At 43.0% G+C, this 22,042-nt stretch overlaps 1 protein-coding gene across 1 annotated transcript in view; it reads left to right on the top strand.

Annotated features, from left to right (window-relative positions):
- LOC122797804 (SCO-spondin-like) overlaps positions 1–22,042 on the top strand; it is a 4,708,783-nt gene that overhangs the window by 1,891,227 nt on the left and 2,795,514 nt on the right. The window contains exon 45 of the mRNA XM_044066325.1: positions 769–910. Within this exon, the coding sequence (XP_043922260.1) occupies positions 769–910 (142 nt within the window). The remainder of the gene's footprint in view (positions 1–768; positions 911–22,042) is intronic.

Below are 22,042 nucleotides of genomic sequence, written 5' to 3'. Positions count from 1 at the left end.
AATATAGTTTGTGTAAAAGTGTCTGGGAACAAGACAGAAGTCATCTAAAAAGCTTATTTACACTGTAGGATTGTCTTTGTATGAAGAACATGCATGCTGTACTTTTAAGCTGATGCCATCTTGACATCCCGCTCTTCATTTTGTCATTGAACCGATGTATAAAAGATACGGTATATCTATGTGTTGGAGGTGTATTAATGAAGGTGCTGGCTCAGCCTTGCATGTACATTATGCATAGAGTGAGATTACCATGTTCAGTATACAAACACAGTAGTGGTAAAGCCTGAAGAATGCAGTATCTAATTAGTGTAGATCTTCAGGTTGTAGGATGAGTAAACATGAAATAAAAATAATATTAAAAGTAACAATAAAAATAAATTAGGAGACAAACTTATAATAGCTTGTTATACTACAGGAATTACCAGTCTGCTTCTGCTGTTACCTGCTCATTGACTGGTTCATAGTTGCCCACTTTGAGTGTACACTACTGCAAAATTCGGGCAGTAGCAAATGGTTCTGTGGCAGAGAAGACAGTGAAACATCCAGTAAACTATGTCTCTGAATCAGAGCAACCAGGTAGCAAAGCTAATACTGAAGCAGTAACCTACAAACTGACCATACCAGTCAGTTTGTCTATCATTTCTTCTTTTCATGATGATGGCATCAGGGAATACAGAATACTTGCTTTATATGATGTTAATCATATTTCTCCCACTTGTGATATGTTTTTCTTCTTTAAGTAATGTTTTCTGTCCATAACTTTCACAGATTTTTAGAGGAAACTTTGATGATTCTACCCCAGTGACCAATAGATTCAAGAGGCTGATTTCTGCTCGTCATGTTCGAATTATCCCACAGGACTTTCATAATGGGATCTACATGCGACTGGAACTGATGGGCTGTGCTGAAGGTAAGATGATCCGGGACCCTTTCGGACTAAATAATGTAATGCAATATTCAAGATTTGTTATAATGGAAAAGCCCTAGGTTGCTTGAACAGGAAATTACATTTTTGTCTGTGATTATGTTTTATAATCTAGTTACTCGTGAGGAAGTACAACAGCTTTATGTGACACTTTTCAAAAAATGACCACCAAAACAAGGTTTAGGCCCTTTAACAAAATGTGACTTCTTCAGAAACATTTGTATATAATACATGTATATATTGCATATTGTCATTAAATCTGTACATAATGTTTCTGTTGTACTGTTGTATTTAACCTTAGGCTGAAACAGAAATAGGACCAGTGGGATCAGTGCTGTACCCCAGTTAACAAATTCAGAATAAAATAAAATAAAGTAAAATAAAATAAAATAAAACAAAATAAATAAACATGCCATGAGATTCATTAATGCCTGCACTAAGTGTACACCATTCTGAGTGAACAGAGAATATAAACATAAGTCACATATTCTTCCTCCTAATTTTAATTTTCCTACTAATTTTCTTGCAGCGTTAAATAATGAGGGGGATTCATAAAGGTTACCACAAAATGTGGACTACTTGTACACTTAGTGTAATCTTTCTGAGTGAATAGAAAGTACATAAAATGTGGTAGGGAAGTTCTTCAATACATATCGTGTACACTTAGTGTAGGTGTTACTGAATCTGTCCCCATTAGTAACCAGCACTACTTTTTAAATATTCTCTGGTATGTCATATCCCCTAAAATATCCAGTCTTAAAAATGTATTAATTTTTAAAATATTAGAGTTGATAAAAGAGTGTATAAACATATGACAAAACAATCATGTTTATTAAAAAAAATGTACATATTCTTAATGATCTTGATGTCAATTAACATTTAATATTTGCACACCTGTGTCTCCTGCCTTGCATTCTATACCTAGCAGCAATAAAGAATAAAACTAGCACTGAAGGATATTATAGGCTTTCTACTAGTTGTACTGGTTTAAAAAAATATATTTTCTGCCTGATTCCAAAAGACTTGATCTCAGTGCAAGTGAATTACACTGGTCTATTATACAAGAATCAAGTCACTTACACTGAAAGGAGGTCTTTTAGAATCTGACCCTTGATGTAAGTTTGTTTATAAATAGGCCTTACACTGAAGTAAGTCACTTAATCTGATAGCAAGTCTTTCGGAATCAAGGCAGTCTTACACTGGAGTAAGTCACACTGAGAGCAACTGTTTTGGAATCTGGCTCTCCGTGTGATCAAAAGAGTGGAAGGAGACATTAGGGTAGTGAACACAGTTGGAAAAGACAGAACTGGAATGGAAACAACATTAAATGCTACCAAAATTCAGGACTTAAAAGAGCGAATATAAAATTATCACTCATTCTCCAGAGAAGGACAGTTAAACTTATAATTGATTATTTTTCCCTTTTAATAAATGAACATTAATCAACACTCCTCATTTTTAAGTGTTGCTGTGTCTTCCATTTTGTTTTGTAATTTTTTTCCATGGGATTTGCCCTTTAATCTAAGAACAAGTCAAGTTTCAGTTTTCACAGTTTAGAAAAACAAATAAAAATAGAAAACAGAAAATGTTTTTTTTTTTTTTTTTTTTTTTTTTTGCATTAAGCATGGCCTACTGCATCCCCTTGTGTGTGTGTGCATGTGCCATGGGGTTAGTCCCACACCACACACACACACACACACGCACATACATGCTTGCACACACACGTGCGGGCACACACTTACATGTACCAGCTTGAGGGGTGCACTACATTAGGAAAAAATAAGAAGAACATTTGAGTGCACTACCACCTTGCACAGTGTAAGTCATAATGATCTAAAAACTGTGGCAAAAAAATCACACAAAATCTATCTTCACACAGTATGTAAGATTTTAAGACAGTGCACTTCTAGTAAGTCAAGGGCATCTTTATGCAGACTGAACCTAGTATATTTTCTGTCAACCTTCTTATGCTAGGATTTAACTAGATGCAGAATTCCAAGACTCACCCTTTACAACAAAGCCCACATACCAGATTCTGGAACACTTATAAAAATATATGGGCATTACCAACTGCTTTTTTTTAAAACATTTCTATTAAACACCACTGTGACAACCCTCCACTGGACCAGTAATCAAGGAGCCCCAATCCTCACTACTGGCAACTGTGGGGGGACATTCACTGAGAGGGATGACAGGTACACGCACACTATTTCCAGATGCAGCTTTCTGCATCAAGTGCAATTTCCCTTAAGAGCATACGCAGACCACAGTCAGTCAAGGACTGTTTTTTCTCTCTTTCTCCAGCTCCCCAATAAGAGTCCCTACTGGCACAGCTATAGACTTGAGATCTCAGCTAAGTGACCAAGCCAATACCTCCAGCACCCTCTCTGTCCAACCAGTGCTTCGTATCCCTGTCAAGATAGATGACACACACACACACACACACACACACACACACTGTTTGAGGTTTGAATTGCACACACATATACACCCGGGAATGGCTGGCACAGGTTTACCAGCTATGCTCCTTTCTGCCCACACTATAAGGTAGTTTCCACTGCCACCAGTCACTGCTTATCAGCTACTTTAAGGCCATTAACAAAGGGTGTCCAATCTTACTTTGTAATATTAGTACTAATACAAATGGTAGTTTGACCAAGAGCAAGGCTATTAGGAGTGGCCCACACAGTGTCACCAAATAAATATTCATAGGAAGTCTGGTATCCTCTGACAGTGATGCCTCACTGTCATCCTGAGTACTACTAGTACTCACCTCTGCCCTTCCAGTCACTCTGTCCAAGGGAACATCAGTAACCACCAGCAGCTATGGCTCACCTTCAGTCTGACTGCTACAGAGTAGCTGCCTCCCAGAAGTAACCACCTCACCAGTGCTGGCTTCCAGTACGCGGTCTGTCTGGATCCCTCCCCAGGCTACCAGACCCACATGCCTGTCTCCAAGCCTGACTGTGCGTAACTTCATGTGCACAAGGTATTGTATTATCAAAATAATTCCCTATCAGGACATCTACAGATATATTCTCAAACATGCCTACTTCGTTGCTTCCTATTCCACTCTCCCCAGTCAAGGTGAACCCTAGCCAAAGGTATTTGGAATGGGGTCCCTCCTAAAGCTTTGACTGGATTAGACTGCCCATACAAGTAGTGCTCCTCTTTAACCATTGCAGGCTTCACAATGATTAGGTCAGAGGCTGTGCCTCTCTTAGCAATGGCCTGTTTCCCATCTACTAAGAGGGGATATAACCTCTTGTGGTAGTTTGCTACCCTTGCTGCTTGATAACTTTCCACTGGCATTCTGTCATTTCTACTTGCTGGCTTCCCTACCTTTTGTTCTCCACCTTGCTTTCATGGACATCAATATGCTACATTTATTTTATTTTACATTTGTTGACCGGGATAGTCCGACTGGATGCATGTCCATTTTCAGCGGAGGCCCGGGGAGAAAAGCTCCAAGGGTAAGCAGATACAGCATTACATAATACCAGCATTACATATTACAAACAGACTATTTACAGAGATTTCATAAGTAAGCAAGTTAAACAAGTTCCACAGGTTACAGTTAATCCTGAGCACAAGTCAGGATTAAATTAAATTACACAGTAAACTGGTTAACAGATTTTTACACATTCTAGAGAGAGTTAGCCAGGCTTGATACATTGACATAGCCAGTTAAGTGACACATTGTTTGAGTCTAGTTTTAAAGTGGAAAGTAAGGTAATATCAGCTGGAAGAGAGTTCCAGGATCTACTTACAGAGTTTGCAAAGAGAGAATCACCGGCTGTGTTATTAATTTTGCTAGTCTGAATTAATAGTTTGTTAGAGGATCGAAGCGATCTAGGATTGTTATAGGGGGTGATAATATTTTTAAGTGCAGGAGTATTGTCTGGATTATAGTGGATTTTATAGACCATAATCAGTTGGTTATACTGGATTAGGCTGGGTAGTTCAAGCCACCCAAGCTGATTTAGATTGATGCAATGATGTGTTCTAAAAGGTAGCCCAGTGGCAAACCTGGCAATGTGGTTGTAGCAAATTGAGTGTTTGTTAAGGACAGTCTTGTTTAAATTCGAGAGTAGAGGGGGATGCATACAGAAGGGTTGAAAGAAGGTGAGAGCGAGCTATGGCAATTTTTGCTGGAGGGGTTAGGAAGGCTTTTATTCTGTAAAGTGACCCTAGTTTTTTTTTGATGGTTTTGATAGTTTGGTTAACATATAGGTCAAATTTTAGATTATTGTCTATGACACCTAATAGTTTTGTAGATGGGTCAGGGGAGATTATTGTGCCATCATTGGTTTTATGGTAAAGGTGAAAGTGGTAGACCTACGTGTTGGTGAAAATAACAGCATTTTAGTTTTTTTGAGATTTAGGATCAGACGATGTTCAGAAAGCCAGTTTTCTATTGTATTAAAGGTGGTCTGGGTAGCTGACCGTAACTCTACTGGAGATGTGGCTGAGCAAATCAGAGTAGCGTCATCAGCATATTGGATACAGCTGACTTTTGGGATGACAGTATAAAGGTCGATCTGAAGTAGGCACTTCATTTGTCAGCAACCTTTGGGATACGGATCCGATCTCGGATCCGAGCCGGCAACTTCTACCACAGCATAGATCCGAGCTCCTAGCTCCTCCCTTTACCCATAATCCCCTGCCAACCCTGACTGACCCCAGATCTAGTTTGCCGTGCTTCAAGCTACAAGCTAGGTTCCTGAGCTCCTGGTGGATCGAAATTTGTGAGAAAAAAATTGCTAAATTTCTTCCTTTTTTCTGTTGTTGTGAGTGAGAGTAAGTGATTAGGTACCCTATAGCCCTTTTTAGCTAACTAAATTTTTTTTTTTTTGGTGATCCTTTTCTCCTCCCTTCCTCGCTGGTCGTAGTGTGTGTGTGGTGTGTTTAGGGGCCTAGTGAGTGTGTTTTCCTTTTTAAAATGTCCGAGGCCCCTAAAGCCATTTTTTCTAAGTGCACTGAGTGTGGCCATAAGCTTTCACTGGCGGATGGCCACACTCGGTGCGTTAGGTGCCTTGGGGTTGAACACCTCTCCTCTGGATGCGCGATTTGCACGGCGTTCAACCCCAGGGCACTTAAGGACCGGAGGTCAAAGCTGATTCTGGCGGGCCTTTTGCCCCCAGATCAGGCTCCGGCCTCCGGTACTTCTGTGGCCACTATCCAGCCCTCGGTGGCGGCCACTCCTGCCCCCCTCCCTCCGGTCGGGACTCAACCTCCCGCTTTGGCTCCGGAGGAGAGGGAGGCCAAGAAAGACAAGCGGAGAGAGAAGCACCATAAGCGACGGGCCGAGGACTCCTCCTCGGCCTTGCCCGCCAAACGGGCTTCTCCCTTCAGGGCCTCTGGATCACCTCCTCCTCAGATCCGATCCCCTTACTTCTCTCCGGGACCCGAGGAGGGGGTGACCCAGTCCTCGTCGAGGTCATCGAGGCAGCACTCCAGGCCTGCCTCGGTGGCCTCTTCGAGGTCCACTTATAGCATGTCGGATGCAGACATGGACCGGATGATGAGGAGGTTCATCCAGGCCCAGCTCCAGATGGGAGTGCTCTTGCCTCCCCCCCCCCTCTGGGGGGGAGCTCAACCCCATTCTTTGCTCCAATCGCTCCTTCTCCGACCCGTTTTCCAGGTTCGGAGCGTTGTGAGCCGAGCCGTGTTGGATCCGGGGGTGGGTCGGAGCCGACAGTGCTGGGCACTTTGGCTCTGACTGTTCCCTCGAGTTTGTCGGATCCGACCTCTCGGAGCCGCGACCCGAGCTTTGGATCTGAGGGATTCGGTGTGCATTTGGCTCCGTCCCTGTCGGAGCACGCAGGTCCTTCGGCCCTGGGTCCGGTCCCCGCTTTGGATCCGGGTGGGAATCGACTCTCGGATCCTATCGAGGGCAGCTCCCCCTCGGCTTTCGCTGCAGTGGAGAGGGCACTGTTGAGTGCATCTGGACCTCCGGTCCTGGCTTCGGCTCCCCCCTGCACTCCCTCTCAGCTGGTCCAGGCTCCCATCACCCGGCCTTTGGGGCAGCCTGCTTCAGCGCCTCGGGATGTTCCTTCGGAACATGACATTGCTGGTGAGACTTCCTCGGACAGCCCCCTCGAGGAGATTCCTCACAAGTCTAAGTGTAAGAGGAGGCACGTGGACTCCCCCGAGTCCCTTACGGAAGATACGGACTTAGATGAAGGGAAAGGCTCCCCAAGGTCACCCCCCGAGGATGTCTCCTTTGGAGACATCATGGAAATGCTTAGGATCGGGGGGGGTTGGTCTGCCCCCAAGTCTTCCTCCGATAAGTCCGTATTCCTAGGGGCGTTCGAAGCAGGGCCATCTACCTCTTGGGTGTCCCCCCCCGACCCCCTGGTGGACCTTATTGCCACCAGGCTTGTGGAGCCAGTCCCCAAGCGTCCGGACAGGATCTTGAGTGCCCCCACAGAGAGAACCCATTGGAGCAGAGGTCTCCCTGTGGATGCCATGTTGGTGGCGGCAGCCACCAAGAGAGAGTTGGCTCAGGAGAGCCCCACGGTCCACCCACCGAGCAAGGAGTCTCGTGCGATGGACCGCCTTGGGAAGTGGGCCTTCAGTTCAGCAACCTTCTCGATGAGTGCGCTGAACTATATGGCACACATCATCCGGATGCAGCGGGATCTGATCAAAAAATACGCTGCCTCCCCCCCCAGAGTCCATGTCGGAAGGGGACAAACAACTGTACTCCTCCCGAATGTCCACTCTACGGTCCATTTCTAACACCTCTATGCGGCTTTTGTCTCACGCCACTGAGGGAGCCGTTAGAGCTGGCGGAGTCGGCCTGGTCATGAGGCGACAAGCCTGGCTTCGACATTGTGACTTCGCGGAACCCTTTAAGGTGTCATTCGTGAATGCCCCCTTTGATGGTTCTGCTCTGTTTGGCAAAACTGTTCGCGACACTTTAGTCCAGAGCGAGAAAGACAGGAAGACGTTGTCTGCCGTCGGAGTCCGCTTCTCTGCTCCCCAGAGGTTTTTTTCCAAGAACCAAAAGGGTCAGAAGAAGATGTGGTTCCGGAAATCGCATCAATCCCAGTCTGCTCCGGATAACCAGTCCTCTTGTGGCAGAGGAGGACAGGGAGGACGCCGCTCTAGAGGCAGAGGGGGTCCCAGGAATTTTGGGTCCAGAGAACCCTTCTCTGAGAGGCCCACGCAGAACCCCTGAGGGGTTGTCCGGCTGCTCCACTCTGGAGGCAGTCAGGGGGCGTTTTTCGAGGCACCTAGCATTGTGGGAGTCCATAACAGATCGCTGGGTGGTTCGCATCATATCCAGAGGTTACCAAATTCCCTTTATTGTAACCCCCAAAACCAGAAGCCTCCCCGACGTACCACCCAGTCAGAGGGAGGCGGCTGCTACAGAAATTCAGCAGCTTTTACAAAAAAAAGAGCCATCCAACCCGTCCCCCCAGATCAGCTCGGATCAGGGTTTTACTCCAGGTTTTTTCTGGTGCCAAAAAGACGGGGGACTTGAGGCCCATCCTCGACCTCTCTCTCTTGAACCTGCAAGTACCCAAAGAAAAGTTCCGGATGGTCACACTGCAATCTATTCTCCCCCTGTTACGGGAGAACGATTGGATGTGCTCGATAGACCTCAAGGATGCATACTATCACATTCTAGTGGACAGGCGCTCCAGGAGGTTTCTCCGCTTCTGGCTGGGAGCCAGTCATTTTCAGTTCAGGGCCCTCCCCTTCGGTCTCACCTCAGCCCCCAGGGTGTTCACCAAAGTCTTAGCGGCGATAGCAGCCCACCTGAGACTCCAGTGAATTCAGGTCTTTCCGTACCTGGACGACTGGCTCCTTACCGCCCCTACAAGGCTTCTGCTCTGTTCATGCAGGGATTACTTCCTCAATCTTGCTCCACGTCTAGGATTGACAGTCAACATGGCCAAGTCCTTTCTGGCTCCTACACAGGTAATAAATTTCATAGGGGCGAGACTGGATTCCAAACTAATGCTTGCTTTTCTGACTCCAGATCGGCTTCAGAACCTGAGGTTGCATGTACAGGCCATCCTCCAACTTCAAGCTCCACTGGCGGAATTGGTCCTGAGGGCTCTAGGGTCCATGGTGGCAGCAATTTCTCTGCTGCCCTTGGCCCATCGAATATGAGGGTCCTGCAGTGGACCCTTCAGGTGCAATGGTCCGAGTCTCGCAACCCTCTATGCCATCCCATTCCCCTAAACAGGACTTGCAGAAGGTTGCTTGTGTGGTGGCTCCAGTCCCCGAGCCTCCACACGGGACGTCCATTCTCGATGTCTCCTCCCATCGCCACAGTGACCACGGACGCTTCTCGCCTGGGATGGGGGGGCATTATTCAGGCAGAACGGTCCAAGGCACGTGGAACGACATAGAGACCTCATTGCATATCAATGTCCTAGAGATGAGGGCGGTGCTTTTGACATTGCAGGTACTTCACGAACGTCTTCCGATTGGGACGATTGCGGTACATACGGACAACATGTCAGTGGTCTGGTACATCAACAAACAGGGGGAACCATGTCTTATCCTCTTTGTCGCGAGGCCATGAGAGTGTGGGAATGGGCGATATCCACCAACCGCTTTCTCATTGCAACGCACATTCCGGGACGGTCCAACATCCTAGCAGACAGGCACAGTCGTACAATCCTGACTCCATACGAATGGTCTCTCAATCCTCTAGTAGCGGAGTGAATTTTTGCCCAATGGGGGCAACCCTGTTGCGATCTTTTTGCCTCTCCCTCAAATACCAAATGCAACAGTTACTTCGTCCTAATCCCCCCTCTGGGGGAGTCCCCGAGAGACTCTCTAGTACATGCTTGGCCTCCCGGTCTCCTTTACGCTTACCCTCCACTGCCCCTGATGCTAAAACTTTTACAGAAAGCCAGTAGGTTGGGGAGCAAGATGATCCTCATTGCCCCATTCTGGCCTCGTCAGACGTGGTTCCCGTACCTATGGTCTCACCTGATTCATCCGCCCTGGATTTTGGATCCTCTTCCGGATCTCATTACTCACCCCCTGGGTCTTCCGACCCCCAACCTGGTCAACCTCAAGCTGATGGCTTGGTTGCTCCAGTTCCACTCTTGATTAGGACTCCCGGAATCTCCTCACCAGTCAAAGCCATTCTAGTAGCAGCACACAAGCCATCCACCAGAAAGGTCTATCGGAGTAAGTGGAAACGCTTTTCCATCTGGGCTGAGCACCGTCATTTAAATCCTTTTACAGCGCCTTTAACATCGGTTTTGGATTTTCTGTCTACCCTTTTTCATCAGGGGGCTAGCTGTTCTACAGTCAAGGTGCAACTAGCAGCGATTTCTCACTATTATGTAGGGCATGAGACTGGCCCTCTTATTACCTCCAAGCTCTGTAAAGCTTTCCTTAAGGGTACCTTCCTCCTCTGACCTCCTGTCAGGGAGATAGTATCCCCAAGGGATTTAGCTTTAGTTCTACAGGTCTTGACTAGCCCCCCTTTTGAGTGGGCGGCCACGGTTGATCTCAAATACCTCTCTTGGAAAACAGCCTTTCTGGTGGCCATTACTTCGGCCAAAAGAGTCTCGGAACTTCAGGCTGTCTGTGTCAAACCACCGTATTTGACCTTCCATCAGGATAGAGTTTACCTCAGGATCAATCCGTCTTTTCTGCCTAAGGTATCTTCCGAAGCAAACATTAATCAATCTGTTAATCTTCCCGTGTTCTTCCCCAACTATCAGAACAAAGGAGAGTATAAGCTGCATTCTTTGGACGTGCACAGACAACTGCGCTTTTATATTCATCGAACGGCTGGTCATAGACAATCCGACCAGTTGTTTGTCTCCTTTGCCAAAACCAACCTAGGCAAGTCGGTTTCTAAAGTTACCCTGTCACGATGAATAGTGAGCTGTATTCTCTTAGCATGTCAGAGTTCGGGACGGCCTGCACCTCAGGGAGTCCACGCTTCATTCTACTAGGGCCGTTGCTACATCGGCTGTTTTTAGATCTAGGGTTCCCTTGGATGATATTTGTTCCACAGCCACTTGGGCTTCATCCCATACTTTTATCAGCCATTACAAACTGGATGTTGTCTCCAGAGGTAGGGCGTCCTTTGGCTCTGCAGTGCTCCGGAATATCATTCCATGAAGGCCACCCAAGATTCAGGTAGCTGGGGACTCTGTCCTAAAGGTTGCTGACAAATGAAGTGCCTACTTCAGATTAAGAAGTTATGTACTCACCATAACGTTCCATCTGAGTAGGTATCTTCATTTGTCTGCAACCATCCCACCCGCCTTCCCCCTGACCAATATGATTCTAAGTGGGAGTTGTCCTTCCGGGACACACTAGCAAATTGTTATATGGGGCAAACTTGATCTGGGGTCAGTCAGGGTTGGCAGGGGATTATGGGTAAAGGGAGGAGCTAGGAGCTCGGATCTATGCTGTGGTAGAAGTTGCTGGCTCAGATCCGAGATTGGATCCATATCCCAAAGGTTGCAGAAAATGAAGATACCTACTCAGATGGAACGTTATGGTGAGTACATAACTTCTTATTAATGAAGATGGAGAACAGCAAGCGCCCTAGTATAGAGCCTTGTGGTACTCCAAGGGTGTTAGGTAGAAGGTTAGAGAGTTTGTTCTGCCAGAGGACAGCCTGCTGTCGACCATTCAGGTAGGATTGAAACCATTGGAGGGCTCCAGTATCTAGACAGAATGTTTGCAGGGTGTGGATTAAAAGTTGGTGATCAACCATATCGAATGCCTTGGAAAGATCTGAAAAGAGGGCTGAGGATATATAATTATTGTTGCGATTATGGTTTATGGTGTTAGTAAAGGCTAGGAGGGCTGAAGTAGTGCTGTGATGAGGACGGAAGCCATGCTGAGTGTCTGCCATAAGGCGATTTTGGATTAGGTGGTGCATGAGTTGTCTATGAATACATTTTTCCATAATCTTTGCAAGTGGAGAGAGTATAGCTATTGGCCTAAAATTGGAGAATTCAGTAGAGCTGCCTCGTTTGTGAAGTGGGATTACATAGGATATTTTCCAAATGGTGGGAATTTTAGCTTCTACTATGGTTTGATTGATTAGTATTGAGACGGGGTAAGCAATAGCATCAGCTGATTTTTGTAGGTACTCGGCAGGGAGTTGATCAGCAGAAAGTGTAGTGGATTTTAATTTTTTGATCAAGGTACGGATAAGTGAAGTGGCGACTGGTTGGAAGCTGAACGCGAGTAGGTTTCTAGGGGTACTACTTTCAGGACCAGGGGAGCTAGGAGGTAGTTGGCAGCTAGGGCTTGAATTGTCTCAGTAAAGAATTGGTTAAAACTATCAGAAATATCTTCAGGGGTTTTATCAATAGTAGTAGCAGGGATTGGGGTTGAAGTTTGTCCAGGATGTAGTAGATTATTTAAACCTGCCCATGGCCCAACTTGTTACATTTAAAACTTTTAACCCTTGATCTTGGCCGTGTACCTGAACTAGTGGTTTCTCCTGTTACTGGCGGACTCTGTTGGGCAGTTTAGGCTGCCCACCATCAGTTCCCCTAGACCCATGTGCAGCATTGGGTATCCCTTTCATATGTAGTGATTGCTGCTTGCTAGGTATAGGTCTTTTTTTCCCAACTCACCTGTGGTGTTGCATTCTCTATCTTCCAACCAGATTCTCATTTCCTCAGGCAAAGTGCTAAGGGCTTGCTCCCTCACCAAAACGTCTGCCAGCCCTTCAGAAGTGGTGCCTTGACACCCACTCACCCACCTATGGAAATAAGTGCTTAACTCAGCAACATAATCACGGACAGTTTTATCTGCCTTGCGTGTATGCTCACAAAACGTTTTTCTATAAGCTTCTGGTGTAATAAACAATGTTTAACTTTATTATAATTTAAGCAATCAGTATCAGACAATTTAGAAACAGCAGTTATACCATGGAATAAGGGGGTCAGGAACTGTACCCAGAGCCCTTGGTCAACATTATATTGTTTACATACCCTTTCAAACATATGAATAAAACTATCAAAATTATTACCCTCTGTAAATTGTGGAATAAATTTACTGACCTTTATTGCTTCTGGGGTTCAGTTATTCCCTTCCCCATTACCTCCATGACCCTGGAGAAGAGTCAGCATTTCCTTTTCATTTTGCTTCTGCCTCTCATTTTCTTCAGCTTCCAAATGCCGTAGTCTCTCTGCTGATTCTGCTTTGACCTCCAAATGGCCCAGTCTCTATACCGATTCTATTTCCAAACATTTGGCCTCCAGTTCAAGTCTTACTCAAGATGAATTTTTAAGTCCTCTGAGGCAAAGTTGAACTGTCCATTTTCTGAGAGTTGTACATCCTGAAGGCCAGTTTGGTTGTTCTTCTGGTTACTGGTCTGTGATGCAGCTGTGACTACGGCTGCAATCATTCCCACTTCAGTCAGGTTGGCATACACCAGTCCTTTGGCTGGGCACGTCTCAGCCAATTGGCTCTGTGTCAGCTTACCATAGTCCTCTGCAGACATCCTTGCCTGCTGCCCCTGACTAACTAAGCTAACAGAAAATAAATAAAACTATTCTGATATGAAACTCTGAATGTCTAACATCTGGCTGCTTGAGAGTAGAAACACCTTCTTTAGTGACCACTGTTTACAGGCTACAGGAGATCAATATCCACACCACTGAATTCCAGTATGTGATGTGGTGATCCCACCACTGCCTCCAGATGTGATGACCATCCATTGGACCAGTAATCAAGGGGCCCCAGCACTCACCACTGGCAAAAGTGGGGGGACATTCATTGAGAAGATGACAGGTACACACAGTATTTCCAGATGCAGCTCTCTGCATCAAATGTAATTTCCCTTAAGAGCACACAGACACCAAGGTTAGTCTGGGACTGGTTTCTCCCTCTTTCTACAGATCCTCATCAAGGCTTCCCACTGGCACAGCTATAGACTTGAGATCTCAGCTGAGTGACCAGTCCAAGACCTCTAGCACCCTCTCTGTCCAACCAGTGCTTCATGTCCCTGCTCAAGTAGCTGGCACACACACTTTTTGAGGTTTGATTTAGAAACACACACACACACACACACACACACACACACACACACACACACTTGGGAAAGGCTGGCACAGGTTTACTAGCTATGTCCCCTTCTGCCCTCACTGTAAGGTAGTCTCTACTGCCACCACTCACTCCTTATCAGCTACTTTAAAGCCCTTAACAAAGGGTGGGCAATCTTAATGTGTAATATTAATACTAATACAAATGGTAGTTTGTCCAAGAGCAAGGCTATTAGGAGTGGCCTACACATTGTCACCAAATAAATATGCAAGTGCTCTCAAAATGTAACAATCTGTACACAGATCAGCCACAATGAAATGTTTAAAAATATTTAATAATAAATAATAAAAGAACAAGACATTACTAAATATATATTCACAGTGGCATCAGAGTTTAAAACCACAGGAAATATTTAAAATAACATTGCAGTACAGGTTCACACAAATAAAGAAAAATATCTAAACTAAGCTTTACTGTATTCCTGACTGTATCTAAGAGAGTTATACTGTTCCCTAGAAACTTACTTCATTAGAGCAAGGCAGATGTGTTGTGTGGATATTTTTGTTGTCAGGTCCAAGACATAATGTAGAATGCTCTGTCTCACTAGCAGACTTCTCAAATTAATATCCAAAATATTACCATTGGGTTAGCTTGCAGAATGACATCTTTTCTGGTCATCTGACTTCTAGTTCCCAGGCCAAGACCCCCATTGCTAGAAGCTGGTAGCATTTAGCATCTACCTGTAAAAATATACAGACAAGCGCTTTTCCTCAGATCTTTAGCAGATGCTGGAAGTTATAAAACAATTGCATTCCTTCATGTTTCAAACATAGCAATTAGTTCACTCCAAGACAAGAAAACATTCTAGTACAGACTGTGTCTCTAGCTGCATTGAAGACTTTATGGCGTAGCTTATAAAGTAGTTTAATTTCAGATATTTTTCTAAAGTTTGTGGACTGAGGTTAATCTGCTGTATTCCAGTTTCCACTGTTAAAATACATGCATTTAAACAGTTATAATAGTGCATGTGCATTTCTATTCTCTTTCAGTAGGACTCACTGCAGTAACATTTCAAACAGCACTTTGCAAATACTTTTTCAACAAACACATCTGTACAAGCAGTTTGATATACACATGGCAAACAGTTCTAATACATTTGTGACACAAGCATCTTGTATAAATCATTTCGATATTCACCAATGACATATAATTATTTACACAATTCCAGGTAGCTGTGCTGGCAGTATCTCCTTTTGTTACAACCACATTTTATAAGTTGACATAAGTGCACATACAGTAATAGGAAAGAAATCAAACTGTAGCATTTCCATTGTTGTGTATGGTTTTATATTTTTGCCTTACTGATGCTTTTATTTATTAAATACACTAATCTTTCCATGAGCTGTTAATATTTCTTCTGTTTGTGCTTAGTAACTGGCTCAGGATTTATTTGCTCAGAACTATTGTTTTTTTTTTTATTTGCTTTACAATCACCCATTTATTCATTACTTTCACAACATTGCTGATATTCTTCCTGGTCATCTCCATCTCCCAATACCAGTGGCTGGTTGAAATTCAGAGTACTTCTGATTTTTCTCATCAGGTCCTTTTTTTCCTCTTTTTTGTCTGTTGCTCAAGCATTTTCCTTATGAACAAAAGAAAATATTTCACAGGCAAAATCTTTTTATTGGCTTTGTTAATGTCAGAAAAATGAAAAACAGAGTCCCCTTCTGTTCATAAGTTCATAGGTTAGTACTAGGCTATCGGGCCTAGGGCTTATACAAACCTAGCCATAACAATTCCCTGGATATTTCTTCCCACAATATTTACTTCCCTGGACCCCTGTCTAGCAGGGTGACTGACGTGATCCCCGGGGTGAATTTCCTATCTCCCATCCAATTGTCAAGTTTCCTTTTGAAGAGGGCCAAGGAGGCGCTTTGCTTGACATGTATGGGCAGTCTATTCCAGAGTCTGGGGAGTCTCTGGGTCAGGAACCTACCCCTCCAGCATGTTTTGTTCATTGTGATGACAAGGTTTAGATCCCTGGAGTGTGTGGCTCTGAGGGATTCGGATTTCTTTAAGTGGAGCATGTCCAACAGCTCAGGGTTTGACATGGCCTTGTATGTTAAAAAGAGATCACCTCTGAGTAGACGATATGCCACAGAGTATAGCTGGAGTTTTTTTAGATGGTCAGCATAGGGCATCTACTTTAGGCCTGTGATTTTTTTAGTAAATTTATTGGTGGCCTTTCCAGCTGTTGCAGATGTCTTGTGAGGTACATACCAAATGGAGCGTTGTACTCTATAATGGGTCTAAAGGGGGATGAGTACAGTGGGACAATGACCTCCATTTTTTTGGATGAAAAGCCCTTAGTGATGAGGTGTGCCACATAGAAGGACTTCCTGACTGTTGTGACGAAGTGGTTATTGAAGGTGAGACCACTGTCCACCTGTGTCCCTAAGTCTCTCATCACACTTTCGATGTTTAGTGTACTGCCACCTGTGTGATAATTCATGAGTACATGCTTTATCCAAACGGGATAACTATACATTTCTTGGCATTAAGCTTGAGCCCATGGCTTTGGCACCAAGCATCTGTTTCTGTAAGGCCCTTTAGTAGAATATCCACATCATTTGTGGATTCAATAATGGCTCCCAGTTTGCAGTCATCTGTGAATTTTGTTAGCCAGAGTCCCTTAGTGTAGGCCTGTATATCAGAGAAGTAGATGCCAAACAACAGCGGCCCCAGGACTGGACCCTGAGGTACTCCACTTGTCACTTGTCTGGAGTTGGATTTGGAGTCAGCTGCTTTTATAGTCTGTGTTCTGTCAGTAAGCCAGTTGGTAACCCATCAAGTGAAGTAGGGATTTATGCCCAGCTTACTAAGTTTATCTATGATTCCAGAGTGGGGGATGGTGTCAAAGGCCTTGGTGAGATCCATATAGGCTGTGTGGACTGCCTTACCCTCGTCCACAGCTCTGGAGACTGATTCGAAGAAGTCAGTCAGGTTCAGGAGACAAGATCGGCCCTTCACGAACCCAAACTGGGTGGAGTCCAGTGTTTGAAGGTTCCCAATGTCTTTGTTTATAAGTTCCATGATAATGAGTTCCATGCCCTTGCAGATCAGGCTCGTCTGACTGATGGGACGGTAGTTCCCGAGATCCAAGGTGGATCCCCCCTTGTGGAGTGGGATAACTGTAGCTGTGCGCCACTCAGTGGGCACGAAGCCTGAGGTGAGGCTATGATTAAACATGACACTTAGGTGAGGTGCCAGTTCATTTTGTAGTTCATGTAGTACACAACCTGAGATGTCATCTGATCCCATGGATGCTGTATTCTTAGCTTTGGAGAGTGCGGTTTCTGCCTTTGTGGCCGTGATTACCGGAATTTGGCAATCTTTTGGTATTGAGATGGGCCCTTTTGGGGGTGAGAGGGGGGTGAAGTTGGCACTAAATCGATCTGCCAGGATATTGGCAATATCCTTGGGATCAGTATATTTAATGCCATTCTGTTGTAACTTAGAGCATATCTGAGCATTGCCATTTAGATTCTTGACATAACTATAGAATACCTTGTGGGTGTCTTTGGAATCTTTGGCAATTTTATTTTCGCAACTAGCTTTGGAGGATTTTATGAGGGATCTCAGCTTCTTACTGAGGCTGGTAAGGGAGTTTTTTGCATTCTGGGATTTTCCTCTTTTCTGCAACAGTTTCTTTCTTCTGTTGTATTGTTTGTTTATGGCAGGGAACTACAAGATCGGCTTCCTTTTTTTAGAGGAGAGCATCTTGGTTCTATTTGGGATGGCACGATTCATGCATGAGTGGATTTGCTCGTACAGTGCCTTAGTGTAAGATTCAGCAGTCGAACTTTCAGCTGCCGTCTGCATGGGTATCATGAAGTTTGTCACTTTAGGCTTGAGTAACATGAAGTTGGCTTTGGAGAAGTTTTTTACGGAGGTTTCCTTACTGGGGGGGGGGGGTTGTGGATGTCAAGGGTGATTTGCTTATAGTCAGACCTGACTAATGGGAGGTGACCACTGGTGTGGAGCATTTATCTCCCATGTTGGTAATGACCAGGTCTGGGATATTGGAGCCCCTGGTGGGACAATGGATTACTTGATCCAGGGCATTGGAATTTATGAATTCCAAGAACCGTTGAGAAAAGGTGTTGGTACCCGAGTAGTTTTCCCAGTTAATGGCAGGGTAGTCGAAATCACCCAGTATCGGGTATTTCGTTATATCTTAATATTTTCCAGTATGTTTAGAAAGGTGTAGTGAGAATCTTGGGGCATGGTGGGGGATCTGTAGCAAGCTACAATTTGGATTGCAGTCTTACCTAGTGTCAGTTTCACCTGAAGAATTTCAGATGCATTGTGTTGGGCAACTAGCCTGGAGGTGTGAATATCCTTGGTGAATATGGACACTCCTCCACCTTTAGTGTTTCGGTCTTGGTTTGGTGGCCGAAAAGTGTGGTAAGAGTTGTAGCCTGGTATTGCAGGAGTGCTCTCTGGAGCCTTGAGCCAGGTCTCAGTTACTGTTTCTTGGCTCATGCCTTGTTGGTTATCCTTAATTTCCTTTTTAGCCTATTCTGCATCCTAAAATGTCTTTGTCCCTTCAGGAAAATTGCTTTGAAGACAGCTGGATGCAACAGCCTGAGTCTTATGCCTACTTCAGCACTCTCTAATTGCTGAGATAAACTTTCTTCTCGTCTGCCTGGTGGTGTATGGAGATTAATCATTTTTCACTATGTTGCCCAAAATTTTAATACTTTTCCTTTCTATCACAAAATTTCATCAGGAGCAATGCTTTTTGCTGATATGAGTCCATCTTTTTTAATATAGTTCTAGCAGCTTGGAGTATTCACATGATGTGCCATTTCAATTGACAAATCTTGCTGTAGAATATCATTCCAATTGTGCTGGTGATCGATCGGTTGTGTTTGATCACTTGCCATTTGATATCCTTACTTTTTTGATAATGGATATACACCTATATTTACATATATATATATATATATATATATATATATATATATATGTATACATATATATATATATATATATATATATATATATATATATATATATATATATATATATATATATATATATATATATATATATATGTATATATATATATATATATATATATGTGTGTGTGTGTGTGTATACGTATGACTACATATCTTTACATTGCCAATGAACATTCATCTACAGAAAGTTTTAAAAAGTTATTCAGCAATGATATACATCTAACAAATAAAACAGAGAACTAAAGTGATTGCAAATGTAAATGATGGTTTAAATCTGCAATCACATAAAAAACAAACACATTCCTTTCATGCGGGGACCTACATCCTCAGTGTGTTGGCTGTACTCCCTGGAAATTAAATATACTAACTCCACAGCTGCACAACCAAAGAGAGATAGGATAACTCCTGAAGTTATATAATTTGACTACTGTAAACACCAATGAAATTTATTAAAAATTGGGGCACGCAGTAAATGCATGCCACAAAAAAATCTGTTGCACCCATGTATGTATAAATATATATATATATATATATATATATATATATATATATATATATATATATATATACGTACATACACATACATATAATACACATATACATTTATATACATATATACAACACACATATACATATATATATATATATATATATATATATATATATATATATATGTGTGTGTGTGTGTGTATACTTATTCACACACACACACACATGCACACACACACACACACACACACATTCATCACACAAACACATATAGAGATATACGGGTGCACTTATTCTACTCTAAACTGTGTGTAGTTTGGTCGACGATTAAACAAATGGTCAGCAGGTGTGCTAGATAGCACAATTCATGAGGTTGGAGAATATGCCTTTTCTTGACTTTTGGGGATCTCAGAGTTAGTATATATTATTAACAGAGGGTGTGGGGTGCATAAGGTCATGCCCCCCCCCCCCTGCAAAAAATATGTTTTCAGTTATTTTTCTGTTAAGTTTTGCATGCACAGATGTTGTTTCTTGGCATGTGTGTAGTAGTATGTCAGCATTTGTCTTTTCAACATTATGCGGTCTTTCAGTTACTTCAAGTAATCCCTTGTGTGTGTGTGTGTGTGTGTGTGTGTGTGTGTGTGTTTGTCGTGTGTGTGTGTGTATGTGTGTATGCATGTGTGCGTGCACATATAAAATGTGTAAATATATGCACATGCACGAACATATACGTATGTGTGTGTGTGTATATATATATATATATATATATATATATATATATATATATATATATATATATATATATATATACATATTTGACATTTGTTTACCGAGAAAGTCTGACTGGGCCAGAAAGTGCCCCTTTTCAGAGTACGCCTGAGGAGTAAAGCTCCACAATCACAATATTTCAAAAAATCAGTTACAGATATTTTCAATCACAAAGTGTCATGTTACATTACAAAATAAGTACAAATATTTTAAATCACATAAAGTATCATGCTATACTACAAAACATAAAAGTGAAAAAAATGTTGTAATAAGAAAAACATAGAACATGTGTTTCATAGTAGAGTGCAATGAAAAACTATAACACGAGTTGAAGACAATATGTGAGGAAAAATTCAATAGTTATGTTATTTGTTACATAGATAAATATGTCATAAATGAGACCTGAGACAATTCTAGTAAGATATTTAAAGAGATATCAGAGATTACATGATTAGAGACAGTGAGATGAAATTGAGTGATGTCTTAGTATGAGAGAGGTGTTCATATTATGGTTATAGAATGAATAAGGACGGAGAGAAGGAGATTAAGAGTGCAGAGTAGGGTGTCTTCAGGTAGCTTAGTTGAGTAGGGAGGAAAGAGAGGAAATTCTGCAGAGATTAATTAAATAAGGTAAGGTAGTAGGGAAAACAAAAATGAGTGGAGTAGGAGGCTGGAGAGGATTGTGAAGTTTGATCTAAGTTGAAGGGGGTTAGTGAAGTATAATGAGTAAGTTCAGCCTGGACTGGCACAGGAACAGGTCCAAGATTTTGTAAGGTATTCTTTTAGGGAACATTTAGAGGTAGGTAGGCTAGAAATAGTTCTGGTGGTCAGAGGAAAGGAATTCCTTTGTTATTTGCTACTGAGTATGAATATAGGCTTTGTCCATGGGATTTATTCAGTTTGTTTATGGTGAAAAGTTGTTTGTTTTCCAATCTAAGAGATGTTTTTGGAAAATACATATTGATTAAAGGGGTAAGAGCTGGGCAGGCTAATGGTTTGTGTATGATTTTATGTACTGTTATAAGTTTAATGTAGGAGAGGTGGAGGAGGAGTTCCAGCCAGCTAAGGGTATGCAGAGCTTTACAGTGATGGGTAAAAGAGGATGAATTAATAGCAAACTTGGGAATTGTAGCAGCTTTAATTTTTTTTTTATGGAAGATTGTGAGTTAGAATTGGTGCTTCATAGAATGGAGAGGACAGAAGGTAGGTTTTACTTAGAGTGATTGTTGTGGGTGTGCTCAGAAAATGATTGTTTCTGTATAGTATGGCTAGATTTTGATGGGTTTTCTTGATATTGCTTCGGATGTGGAGGTCACATTTAAGATTATCCTCTATTATGACTCCTAATAGTTTGATATGGTGGACTAACTCGATTTCAGGGCCATTTGCCAAAAACATTTTGAAAAGATGCTTTGTTATGGGTGTGAGTTTTTGAGGTAAAGAGGAGGAGTTTGTTTTTTTGGGGATGAGTAGTAGTTGTGCCATGTAAGCCAGGTTTCAATGGAGATGACAGCTTGTTGATTGATTTCTTGGAGGTGAGTTAAGGTTTTGAAGAGAAGATTATGGTAGAGTCATCTGCATATCGAATCAAGGTGCCTTCACAAGAAGATAAATGTAGCTTTTTGACAAAAATATTAAACAGTAGAGGACCAAGGATGGATCCTTATGGGACTCCTGTAGAAGTGGGAAGATATGTGGAGATGGATCCTTGTCATTTTACAACTTGTTGGGAAGGTAGCTAGAGAATCACTGAATATATTAAGATGCTAGACCCAGAGTGGAAAGTTGATTGAGTAGTTTACTGTGAGAGACCATGTCAAAGGCTTTT

This window comes from Protopterus annectens, chromosome 3.part1, assembly GCF_019279795.1.
Source record: "Protopterus annectens isolate FY-2018-M chromosome 3.part1, PAN1.0, whole genome shotgun sequence".
NCBI classification, from domain to species: domain Eukaryota; kingdom Metazoa; phylum Chordata; order Ceratodontiformes; family Protopteridae; genus Protopterus; species Protopterus annectens.
This window is presented reverse-complemented; position numbering and strand designations above follow the sequence as displayed.